This window comes from Lutjanus erythropterus, chromosome 14 (genome assembly GCF_056507025.1).
Source record: "Lutjanus erythropterus isolate fLutEry1 chromosome 14, fLutEry1.hap2, whole genome shotgun sequence".
NCBI classification, from domain to species: Eukaryota; Metazoa; Chordata; class Actinopteri; order Lutjaniformes; family Lutjanidae; genus Lutjanus; species Lutjanus erythropterus.
Window position 1 is genome coordinate 19,094,518 of NC_139330.1, and position 13,406 is coordinate 19,107,923.

General features: G+C 37.2%; 1 protein-coding gene across 1 annotated transcript; it reads right to left on the bottom strand.

The window, feature by feature from the left end:
* Positions 1 to 1,346: 1,346 nt before the first annotated feature.
* Positions 1,347 to 10,198, bottom strand: plek (pleckstrin). Its single transcript, XM_084736203.1, has 9 exons — positions 10,041 to 10,198; positions 5,166 to 5,321; positions 4,712 to 4,893; positions 3,637 to 3,728; positions 3,360 to 3,544; positions 2,418 to 2,522; positions 1,992 to 2,075; positions 1,812 to 1,881; positions 1,347 to 1,655 (listed from the first exon to the last, which is right to left on the bottom strand). The coding sequence occupies exons 1-9, from the start codon at positions 10,080 to 10,082 to the stop codon at positions 1,516 to 1,518; spliced, it is 1,056 nt and encodes a 351-aa protein (XP_084592329.1). The 5' UTR covers positions 10,083 to 10,198; the 3' UTR covers positions 1,347 to 1,515.
* Between the last annotated feature and the right edge of the window lie 3,208 nt (positions 10,199 to 13,406).

A 13,406-nucleotide genomic window follows, 5' to 3' on the forward strand; every position in this document is an offset into this window, starting at 1 on the left:
GTCACTTCTGTCACTGATAAATGTTCTCACACATGCAGCAGGCCTGTAAGCCACAAAGTGACACTCAACTATGAAGGCGTAAGATGTTTCGGACTTACTTAGCTCCCAGGAACTGAGTGTGCTCGCATGATAGCTTAAACTATCTCAAACTGTTGAAAGACAAATGAGCAAGGAGGAAATCAGAAAAACCACATTGGGCAGAATAATAAACCAACCAAGCGCACACAGCGTCTTTCCTTGTAACTGCTCTTCGCTGTCTTGCTGCCTTTTATGTGCAAACAGACAGTGTTTAAGTTCCTGAATTTTTAGATGTTTAAACATTCAGCAGCAACGTTATTGTGCACAGTTTTACATCATCTGTATTTGATATGTGAAATAGCTGCCATAACACCCTCTGTAATAACATACAGTAGGTTTAAATTACACTACTTGTCTGTTTAGTTCGCAAATAAATACCAGCATCATATATTTAACTCATTATATACTGTGCACTTATGGATGCACAGGTTAAACAAGTCACTGTGTTTTTGGATACCAGAATGAGCTGTCTTAAGGCCATGAACTGCTAGAACAGATATGGTAGCACTCATAAGGTAATAAAGAGTAATATCTTGAATGTAATGGGGCATTACTGGTGTAATAACATGGTAATTACACAGGTCATAGTTTTTGGAAATGCTAATAAGATTTAATTCATGGGTAAAACCATTTTAAGCGAGACATCATTATACCATTACTACTATTACTGTAGATATTTAGTGTTAGTATGATGTGTGATGTTTTTATTACATTATGTCCATCTCTAATGTGGTTTTACACAGTAATAGTACCACATGTTTATTGATAGACATTTAATTGGCAATATTTTATTGTGAAATTATTTTGAGCAGATTAACCTATTGTTAACCTATTATTACTATGATATTGCAGATATTTTAACTATTTCTGTTCCTGTGTTTACATTCTGCTTTGTATTACTCATGTTTTGCCATAATATTCCCTATTTATAGAAAATAAACCACCAAAACATCATCATCTCATTGTGTATTACAAAATATTAAGTGCGTAATTACCTGTTTATTACCTGTATAATGACCATGGTTTTGCCCTGTTATTATCTGTTGTTCCCCAGATATTACCCCTTATTGCTTTGTTATTACTGACCTGAAATATAAAATGCAACAAATTTAACACATCATAGTATTGTGGTATTATTTACATACAAAGATTAATTAGATTAAACATTATACTTTTGAATTTAGACAGTATAAATTGTATTTATTTTTTATTTTTCTTTAATTAGTTAATGCACAAAAACATCACAACATTAGTTTGATAGTGTGTAGAGAGGTGAAACTCACCAGTTAGATTGACATAGCACTGCATTATGGTAATGATATTGTTATAGTTGGTTGACACACTGTTAAATTTGATTTAAAAAAAAAAAAATCTAACATGGGACTTTAGAATCGATGTGGCTGACTGTGGCTGACACATATTGCACAGCTGCTCTTGTTATTTCCCACTTTTTGACACTGTCTGTATCGCTTTGATCCACTCCTTTCTTTCTTCAGCTGTCGCAGCTTGGAGGAAGTAGTGAGTCTCGTCTGAGGTGATGATCTCAAAGAGGTTGCCGTCAATGTCATATTTCTTGGCTGAAACCGGAAAAAGATGAGGGATAAGGTGATGAAAAGGGATAAGCTGAAGAGAAACTACTGACAGTAAACAGCAATTATATGTCCTGGTCACAGTCTGTTGCAGCGGCGAAGCAACATGGGGTATGTGTATCCTATGACAACAGTGTCACTCACCATCAGGCACGTACTCCACAGCTGTAACCACAGACCCACGCAGGTGGATGGAGCCCAGTGGGTCATCAGACTGACACAAAGAAATGAGTTGAAAGAAGGTAAAAAAGTAGGAAAAAGAAGATCATGTGAGTAAAACAAACTCTTATTCTTATTTCTGCTTGTATAATTCAGTATATTTACCTTTGATGGGTCAAAATAATGCATATAAGCGGGGTCATCCCTCAATATGAACTTTCGCACCTTCCAGTTTTTTCTCCTGTGTCCCTGTAATGAAATAGCACAACACATGCTTTTTTTGAACAAAGTCAAGTTCTCACTTTCCACCACAGGGTTGCTGTCTGATATTTTAATCCAAATAACTGTGACTGCGATAGCTTGTTTGACAAGTGTGGCTTCTCAGCATGAGAGTCTTATTGTGGTAGGACATTATTTTAAGAGGTGTAATAAGACTGCCATTACGTTGTCATAATAATGTAATGATGAGTTGAAATGATACCACTTTACTTGAAGTCAAATAACGTCCTATCCTTATTATCACTGACACAGTTGACACCTTGTAAATAAAAAAAAAAAGACAGTGACACTTCTGCTTGCTTTCCAATTCACCTGTTTAAGTAAGCAGCCCTGTTTTATGATGTTTCCTCTGAATTCTTCCTTCACAAGCACATCTTCGTCACTGGAGTAGCCTTCACAGAAGAACCCGCTGTCTGCCTGCACACACATTGTACAGTACATGGATAAACAAATATTTTTTCACGATTCCCAGCCTTATTAATACTGACAATGTGCCAACATTTGTCATCTTGGAAAAAAAGACATTTCTTAAGAAATAGGGTAGACTGGGGATGGTTTCAGCAGAGGATGGTTGCAACAAGTCCTATTTCTCCAATCAACAACGTACTAGAGTGATAATATTCATACTGCACGTAGTCAGTTAGACCCTCTTCCCACCAGGAAGATAGAAGACACATCCAACACCTACTGCTGCATTTATTAGAGAAAAATATTTTTGTGGTATAAAAGTACATTTTTTTTCGTGAGCTATATTTCTGTCACACTGTCTTGACCTTTTGTATGACTTGACCAAAACTTACTGACTTTGAATCGTTGTGTTGTTGATTTGTTGAAGTAACATGTTTAGCATGTGTGCCAGTGTGTCTAGCCAGCACATGATGTTTGTTATGGCTGACAGGATGTTGATGGTTTTGCAACTGTTCACAAGCTAAGCAGCCATTTCAAGATATTCTTGCGCAGTTCCTCCTGTCTCACACTGAAATATAGAAAGATTGAATAGCGTCTGCATCATCTGGACATTGACCCAAGTAGGCCTATGATTCACATATAACCAAACAAAACCCAGTGACTATAATTTTACTGTTTAATATATGATAATTCAGTTGCTCTAGTCCAAATACTCTCTGAGAGAAATGCAAAAAGTGTTGCAACCATCCCCAGCCTCCCCTTTCCATTCACAATAAATTTCCATTTCCATTTACAATAAATATAAAATTCTTAGTTTAATATGTAGTGACTTTTCAACAATCTTACAAAGTAATAAAGAGCATTTGTGTGATCTAAGAAGGCTGATTGCTCTCCACCCTCTGCTCCCTCTTTTGACATGTCACCCGCAGGCTGAAGAAAACCCTCACTCAGGAGCCCTGTTGCTAACATGAGGGCCTCAGGCCTATTTCTCGCTTTCCCCTTTGCAATCAGCCACTCTATCACTGTCGCACCTGTGCAAAAATAGAGGAGTGAGACCGTTAGAAGATTAAAAGAAATAACCTCTTCAACACCTGTAACATCAATAAAACCAAGACAACAGTACCGGTGAAGCAGTGGTTGAAGACTCGATTCTCCTGCTCCAGTTTTAACTCTTTCACTCCATCATCTTGGTCTTTCATCAGTGCGTACAGCTCACTAAGAAAAAATGGAGACACTGTCAACATGTCTTTCCATGCTACCATTCTATCAATAAGCACAAGCTAAACTAAATGCCCCAAACCACAAGTACTGCAACTACAACTACTGCAAGCATTGTCCTGTTGAGCTTTGCATTTTCTTCATATGCATGATTTGTTTGGACAAAATGTATTAAACAAAGACTTTGGATGAAAACAAAAAGCACAAGAGAAAAATTGTAAGGAATGGATCAAACTGTAAGTTGCAAAAGTTTGTAAGGCCAACTAGTTTACTAGCTACAGTATAGCAGTAATGCCACTCCCAGAACCGATCAGCCTTCGACTGAAGATGATTTAGCCTCTGGGGGCAACAGCGAACATTTTAGGGTTTGGATAGTTTCAGTCCAATTGTAACTTGGAATGTGAGAATGGAGGTGGAGGCTAATCTCTATAAATCGATTTCTGCAGATGTAGATATATAATAAAAAAAACTAATAAAAAAACAAATTATTGATAGCCCCTTTAAAGTTAACGAAAATTGAACTCAATGCAATTAAAGGACACAAATTCATGGCTACGCCCCTTAACTGGTGTGAGTGTGTGTGTGTGCCTATCAACAGTTAGCCCTCATCCTCAAAGCCTTTCCTTTTGCGACATTAAAAGTAAAACATGTTTCTTGTTGGCATATGATTTCCTAATGCTGACTTTTTAGTGGGGCCTGTAAACTTTTTAACATAGTGTCATGTACTGTACGTAGCTATTAAATAGTTAGCTATCGAGGAAGCTGTCTTTTTTAAAAAAAAAATGACTCAAAATCTTGAGTGATCTTTCATGACTGTAACTGTATATATACATATGTGCTGTGGGAGAACTAAAAGCTTGACAGGGTAGTAACAACACTAACTAGAGGGGACTTAGCTACGGGTCAGTTCTTAGAATAAAATTAATTCGTTCTTTTCAAAAAATTTGTCTACACCTCCAAGGAGAGATTACAGAACATACGTCAGGTTGACTGTTTCAGGCAGGCGAATGGAGCGTCTTGTGGACTTCCTGGCAAACTTTCTTCCCCCCTCCAGGCAGGTAATGGCTCTCTTGATATCCTTCACCCAAAACTCTCTCTCCTCCACATGTGAAGCTTGAAAGAAGTGGTCCTGCTTTTTCTCCGAGGTAATCTTGAAAACCATCTAAATGGAGCATTATTAGTCAGTTATACTTTTCATGAGATATAAGGAAAATCTACAACAAATATGGCCACCAGTTGTTTTTTTTTAAAATGTCATTATTAGCTGTCTCAAATTAATCAAATCTTCAAATGTATTACTTTAATTCTTAAACATTAAGTGTAGTCTTGACGTCTGACTAATCCTATATACTCTGCTTTAAGGGTCATTTTCACATCTCTAATCCTTCAACGCTAGTTCAGATTTTTCAGCAGGTAAACTTGACATTTTCTTACCGTCCTCTTGCCAAAATCCTGGCAGGGGCTGATGAGCTTGGCTCCCTTTAGTGGAATCATTCCTTTCGGAGAACGGTCTGTTTTCTTTTTATAGAATTCCACCCCATCTTCTGACAGCACCACCCACACTGCCTTCCAGGAGTTTAGCACTGTACCCTGAGGATCAATGAGACGGGTGACAACAGGCAGAGTTGAGCAAAAGTGCAAAAGTATTGGTTGAGGATGTAGTTCTTACAGAGGGCACGTTGTACATTAAGTGAATATTGCGTTTTATAGATATTTTAACATTTCTTCCTCATTAATAAACATATTTGAGTGTGATATCCTCCTAATCTGCAACCTCCAGAAATGACACCGCACATCATGACTCTTATGTTCAACAGTGACCCTCAAATCCAAGGTGAAGTGCATGGCTTTCAAGGTCACTGTTCACTTAAATGTAAGGAAGTGCTACATGAAACAAGTGTTAACTTTTTGTTCAGATGATGTGGCGTAAAAAAAAAGAAAACTTTGACTTTGACGCACAAACTTTGACACAAATTTAATTTCCCCTCTATAAATATTCCTTTTGCTTCATGTTTCGTTTCACACTGTTAGTGTGGTGACATGAAGTGAAAGATTAACATACAGGGCTTAAAAAATGAAAGCTGACAGCTCTTATCTGACCAGGCACCATTTACCAGCTGCGTGAAAATGCAGAAATGAATCTATAGTTGGAATTTCTGGTAATTCACATGGGGAAGAGGAATCACTGACTTTGGCAACCCCTCGCTGGAAGAATTTGAGTTTGTGTTTATATATGTTCCATTTCGCTTGATTTACTTTTGAACTAACTATTGTGCCCCGTTGAGCTTGCAGTGTCTTGTGCCGTCTTCGCTCCCTCGGGGAACAGGAGCGGGTTGTTGGAGTGTCTTTTTTCAGCAAGCTTTTGAGAAAGTATAACATTTAAAGTTACATAACTTGTGTTAGAAACAAAGTCTTCCCAATCTGCTGTGAAACACATGCCTTCAAGCATCACAAGAAAGCTGTGTGCAGAATTGTGCCTGTGCTCTTTGAACTGAACCACGGAGGGGATAAATAACGTAACAGAAATATGTGACAATGTAGTGTTGGAATATCAGCCTTTTCCTTCTGAACAGCGGCTGTACTGCCCTGCACAGACAAAATGCAGTAACTACTCAAAACCTTATTGACATTTATTTTGCCATAAAACATTTTCATGTAATGGAAATGCATAACTTCAAAGAAAACAGTATGTGAAATGCAGTGAAGGGTAATTAAAACAATACACTTTTAAAAACCAAATGCAACAGTCCAACACAGCTAAAGAGAGAGTCAAATCCTGCTAAAGCTGGTATGAGATAGCTGCAACTGAACTTAAAGAAAGCTCCCCAGTTGAAATGGATAAATATATCAGTTTTGGTTAATTAACATCTTGGTAATTTTGTTTGTCCATAACTAAATAAGGCAGAGGCTAAATCCACTCATGGAGAAAAAATCTTTAGCTTCACAGAGTATCAGTAACTGCCAGATCAGTTTTGTGTGGAATTAACAATTCGGTGTGGTCAAGCTACTTTAAAGTCACTTATTTAAGCTTATTATGGTGTAAATTAATTTACTGTATGTTATTTATATATGAAAAAACAGTAGCTGTAATTCTGAATAAACAAATTTTGTTTGTTAACATTTTGTTTTCCCCTTGATTGTATCCCCATCCATGGGTTTATGTAAATGTTTTTTGTCGTAAAGAATACACAACATTAAGGAATTACATCCTATCCATATGTTACAGCTGGAAATTTTTAAACCTTGTTTTCTCAATTTTTACGGATTTGCTGCTCTCTGCCTTTGAAGGGCAGTGTAGTCCTCAGTCTTGTCTTTCATGTCCTGCACTGTGTGAAGCAGAATACTGAACCATCCATATATTCCTTCATACATTACAGTTAATACTAAAATTCTGCTTATGTTACACTTGTGTATGTCATTAAATTATGCATGCATGCTTAAACGCGGTGTCCACTGCCTCAGGTATCAACACTAATCAGAACTTTTCCGACTATTTAATGGTTTAGTTCGTCTCTCAATACTTTCTGATCTCCCTGCCCCGTCTGTGGCACACAGCCCTGAGCTGATTTGTTCCCATATCCAACTTTAAAATCCGGTCACAAATGCATAGTTTCATTTTGAATAATAAGTCATTTAACTTGCATCAGCTGAATTTAAAGTAGAAACAGACAAGTTGTTGCATTTCTGTGGCAAAGACAACAGGCGTTGTGTAGATTTCCTCGTCAATATTTGTTCTTATAACTTATTCCTCATCCACAGAGGGAACTACTATAGTAAGCACTATGTGGCAGGGAACACACCCAGCAAAACATGTACAATTACTTTCCTTTTTCTTAGAGTCAGAGCATAGCTCACTGAAGAAATGAACACCACTTTGGATATAAGAGGTACATTCAAACTGTCACAATTTTATATAGAATTCAGGAATGGGCATAAGCCATTGTAATGATGTGTGTTGCACAGTAATAACATCGTTAGAGTAGCTTTGCACAAACAAGTAACTACAACAGGGGCTGGTGTCAGAGTGGATGGGGGAGTAACCTTAGGAGAAAACATTTGTAGAAAAATGAGTGTGTTCTATCATGTAGTCTATAATGGAGACATCATTTCCCCTGGAAAAATCATGCCCAGTGGCAGACAGATGAAGGCAACACTTTCAGTCTAAACATGGATGGTGTCATTATTGTATAGCCATTATACTGTGCTATCAACATTTATGTCAAGTCAGAGCAAAAAGTTGTCCTTTTTGACATTAATACACATTTGCTGCAGCAAGTATTTGTGGCAGCAGGACTGTGTATGTGACACAAAATAAATCACCGTGGACATGTTCACCCTAATGAAGAAACATGTCACTAAGTGCAGCAGTGTGTTACACTGATGTATTTTTGGCACAGAAGAATAAGCTGCTGTATATCAGGGTGGCTATCAATACTTATTATATTCTTATTAGTTAGATCAATTCAGACAAACTATTATCAGTTTATCCTTTAATGTTGAAATGTCTGTTTTTTATCTATGGACGTAATGATGTTTTGACCTTTTGGCCTGAGCACAGTGTTCTTTTGTATTTTTAGAGACACTCCCACAGACACTTATGTCATGAGTGGACATAGACTCATCATGAATTAGCTGTTTGCCTGTTACATGTGTCTGTTCCGCTCTGTCCACGGTGAAGAAATATTCTCTGACAACATCTTAACCATCTTTAGGCGTGACCATTACACATAGCTGTGGCTATTTATGGTAACGATAGTGTCATCTTATCACTGATAATGTAAACACTTTAGCCATGATCTCTCAATCATCATCAAACAAGAGTGAGGCAGTCAAAAATGATAAAGTCACTGTCATGCACTTTGAAACAGAGTTTACAAAGTTCTTCACAATAAAGGACAAAATGAACATATAGGTAAGAAAGTTATGTCTGGTGGATGACACCAAATGAAAAGAAGACAACTGACTGCACTTAGTCACTTAGTCTTGCATTTTACTGGACCCATTATCCTATTTTTTTTTTTGTGCGCATTCATGGCTGTACGCTGAAGGACCTCTGTGAGTCACGATTTTTAAAAACCTTTTTTTAAGTCTCCACGCCAGCATGGCTCATCCCACTCCTGTGAACACAATGTCACAAGAACATCTTCAAATTTGGTGCAAAAGACCACTTGGACTCTAATATGATACTAGCAGTGCTGGAGAGTAACTACTCGACAAATTTACAAAATTGCAGTTACTAACAAAAAAAACATTTCACTAAAAAACAATGACAAGTCAAAATTTTGGTGATTACAAAGGGGTCATAGCCAGATGTTCTGTTTAGGTTGGCTGGTGATCTCTTCTGGTAAATGTTCCTTTGACTGGCATGTTAGATGTGCAGAGAGCAAAAGTCACACTTTGCTCGATGCAGAAAAAAGTGTGTGTGCTTGTTCAAAGTGTGAAATGAATGACATTCACACTGTATATTCTCACTGTATTCCCTTTTTTAAAATAAGTTCCAGTTTACATTTAGATAGTCATGGTCTGTCCCCTGTTCACGCCCATGAAAGAAGCTAGAATTTGTTTTGTTGAGTGTTTGGGAATATTTCAGTATATTCAGGGCACACTGCAAACACATTATTTGTTTAAAGGCTGAATATGCAGGGTTTTTTTGTAATAAGAAAACAAGAAATACAGGCAGAGGGCAGAGTCTGTGCAGATACAGTCACCACCACACACTTCTAGTGGGTCAGAATTGATGATTTAGGCAGGTTATGTTCCTGGTATGGCTGTAAGATCGCAGCAGTTTTAGATCTGAGTGTCAATCTGTTTTGTACAGAGAACAAATGGCGAAACACAAGCTACAGAACACATGTCATGTTTTGCTCTTGGTTATTCTGGGCAGAAGCAGGAACTTGAGTTTTCATTGCAACTGACGAACAGAAGTGTAAAGTTGCGTGTTTCGAGTGACATGCGCATTTCTTCCTCTGGGTCCTGGCTGAATTCACTGTACCATATTCCTCTTTACAAGTGTTTGTTTGTTATTTATTTATGTTTGTCACAGTTTGGGTAACTGATGTAATAGTTATGGTGTTAATCACCACTGCATTAGTAATTTACTATTTGTTCAAGAACTCAGAGGTGGTCAAACCTCTTATAAATCTGATAATTTTACAATTCTTATCTCTTTTAAATCAGTGTGTATACTTTTTGTAGCTGAACCAATCATAGAGCTGTGCAATTTTGACAATTTTGTTACAATACTGTTGGTGTTAGCCATACAAATGCAATGTGAAGAAGTGGATGGTGTTTTCTCATAGTTATTCTTACCTTTTTCACCAAATATCCCTCTCTGATCTCTTGTGGCTCCATTACTCTGCTCTCCGCTGTCAGCTGCAACTTCTGTCACTTTTTACGGGCTGTCAAAAAATATTTCCCATGCAATCCACCTACTCACTCTCTCTCTCTCTCTCTCTCTCTCTCTCTCTCTCTCTGAGTGTGTGTGTGGGCGTCTCTATCTCTCTCTGCCTCTGTCGAAACCACAAGCGCACACACAGGCAGGAAGTTGGGCTGTTGGGTGTGTTACAACGATGAGTGGTCAAACAGCTTCCTCTTCTAGGTCGTATTATCAGTTACAGCTACTGTGCTCAGCACAACTTTAAGATGTAAACTTGGCAGTTCTGATGAAAATACTCTTGAACAAGGTTTGGACATTTCATTACAGTTGCAATAAAACTTAGACTAAAACTGCAGATTTAAACAGAGGCGGTTGGGCTGGGAAAGAAACAGTGAAGCACAGATGGAAAAAAACAAGCAAACGTGTCTAGACTTTAAAACCACAGTCAAATTTGAATGAAACTCTTTTTTTAACATCTGATTGAGCAATTTCCTTTACAGGACTTTTATTTCCTTTATTATAATTAGGAGGTCTTCTTGTTATTTAACTGTCATTTTACACTGATTTATTAATAAACTTTCCTTGCCTATACTCTCAAGCCCATATGTACTGCATTTTCTCTTTTGCTTGAGTGGATCTTTGTTTCCGGTGGTTTTCTTTCATATGTTTGTGCTGCATTTTTTTACATTTTATCTCTTGAATTTGTAATTTTTACTGTCCTGAAGGTGGCTGACCCTGTGTGTTTTGAAAGGCATGCTGTACTTTTATTATTGCTTATATTGCAATTTTGCATTCACAAAAAAAATAAAATATCAAAAATATATAGATAGTTACAGTATGACTAACTATGAGTACATGATTTAGCTATATTTGGGATCACAACAGCTGACCTGAGTGAGACACTGGTGACCTATTTCTGGAGAAGCAAAGGTTCCTCTTTTCCTTATTTTTCAGTGTGGTTAAAGTGTGTTGTAGTTGCAATGAAGTCACCAGCTGGGGTAAAAAAAAATCTCTTCTAAATCTATTAAATTTCAAAATGTATGTAAAAAGCTGCATCATAGAAGAGCAGTCAGAAGAGCAACTTAAGTATAAATGACATAATCCGGCACAGTTGTAGTCCGATCTCTTAAACACTATTAGACATGCTGGACTGTCACATAGCTTGAGTTTCAACAGATTTTACTCAACATTTGTCAGAACATGTGTCACAGCATGTAGTTTCACAAACTGTAGTCATTTCACAGCATGAAAGGAAATGTTCGTATCTGAGGCATCAGTTCTCATCAACATGGTAACCCAGCTGCTAGCGTCAGTGGAATAACTTGAGCTCCGACCATGAAGTGAGTGACAGAGATGAAACACAGACTGGGTGTTATGTGACAGAATGAGAGGCTGTTTTGGACGACTGACTGAATCAATAAATTTAATCCAACATAGGCCAGCTACACAATTTAATACAGCACTTTTTATACTGTATTTTCTTTTTTTCCCCTCCTCAATCACCTGTGAAGCAACCGACAGGCGGTGGACGCAATAACAACGCAATAACAGGAACATCTGTCTACTGTAATCAGTGCTAGAATGTAACTATTTACTCAACATTATACTTATATCTACTTCACTACATCTAAGAGGTATATAATAAACTTTTTAGTCCACTACATCTGACAACTTTTCAGCAGAGTTGGGCAAGTTACTATAATTTAGTAATTATTGTAGTTACAATTACTAGTTATTTCACTCAAAAGTAACAGGAAAAAGTAACTTTTGCCTTTTAAATGTCTACTTCAATTAGCTTTTCACTGTTTACAGAGCTATAATATTTTAGTGACAGCTGTCAATTTTTTTTTTATCAATCATTGTGCCCATTATCATTGAAAAGACTTGGTGTCTCTATTACAGAGTTGGAGTAGTTGTTGTAAAATAAAACAATCAAATCAATCTAAACCAGGAACTGGATTTTTTTTTTCACCTTAAATGCACGTAATCTTTTTCACCCCTGCCTCTCAGACAGCCTGAGTCCGCCACTGCTGTGATGAAAAGCAAGCTCACGTCAGCTCAACTGTCTTTCACATCCATAAGGTTGGCTGACATACTGACATTAGATCATAAATCGGGGAACAGGCTGTTTTTCTGCTGCGTCTGCTGTCCTCTGCAGTTGTCCACTATTTTCAGGTAAGACTAAAGTAATAAGTAATGAGCCCATGTCTGGTTACCACCAAAAGCAGTGGAATTAGGGTTAAGTGTGGGTCGAGAAAATTCTCTTATTTCTTAAGTTATATGAACAATTTAATAATCCTTCGATTAGCTAGAAAATGCATCATGACTAAGCTGAAAACAGGACTGTTTTCTGACACCATAAAAAGTGGACATTTGTTTGATATGTGGCTCTCCTTGGACACTACAAACACATAATGCTCTTATAGAATATGATGCATCGCTGTAGATTAAACCACCCAACAGTATATAAAGTAGTTGAGCTCAACCTTAAACATTAAAATATAACATTAATACAGCAGTGTTATTAGTCCATAAACATCTAAGAGCAAAATACTTACAGGGACCATTTTACTGCTTAATGAGTGCTTTTACTATTGATATTTTTAGCACATTTTGCAAATAATACTTTCACTTAAAAGGACTTTTACTTTAAAAGTATTCTCACAGTATTACTAGTGTTACATAAGTGAATGATCTGGATAATTATTCCACCACTGACTATAATGCCCTCCAATACACAATATCTGAGTGGAAAAATCTGTTACAAGTGTGAAGATAATGATGTTTACTCTCTTTTCCCATCTGTAGCAGAGGCCGAGGTTCAGCTCAGCGTAAATCATCAAGGATACGGTTTGTGGTGAGGTTGTTTGGGGATGATGAGATGAGATAAAATCACCTCTCCTCTTCGTGATGCAATCCACAGGGACGACATATTCCAATACCAACATCAGTTACAGCGGCTTATTTTTGATGTGATGTTGTTGATGTTCCTCTAGAGGGTCTCATAAACACATGTAAGCTGAATGATATCTGAGATGTGCTGTATACTGCGTTCAGGGGATACACTAGCACTAATAAGAGGACGATAAAAAGAGAAGAAAAAGGCTGATGGAAATTATCAGTGAGGAACATAAAAGTCATGATAAAATATATGAATATCTCGTAAAAGTTGTCATATAAAAAATATTCGTGTATATCTCTGTTGGTGAAATTGCCTTGGAGGGGTTTTCATATCAGTCTTTGATTGGGTTTACATCATTTAGACAACTGGAGCACAAAAACAAGCTGATGGAATTATT

What these genes read in the sequence shown, in the direction of transcription:
- plek (XM_084736203.1), bottom strand. Translation starts at nt 10,082, where the DNA reads ATGGAGCCACAAGAGATCAGAGAGGGATATTTGGTGAAAAAG. An exon ending in CTTCAACCACTGCTTCACCG is followed by an intron (nt 3,545 to 3,636) that starts GTACTGTTGTCT and finishes ATTTTTGCACAG; the next exon opens with GTGCGACAGTGATAGAGTGG. An exon ending in ATTATTTTGACCCATCAAAG is followed by an intron (nt 1,882 to 1,991) that starts GTAAATATACTG and finishes TCTTTGTGTCAG; the next exon opens with TCTGATGACCCACTGGGCTC.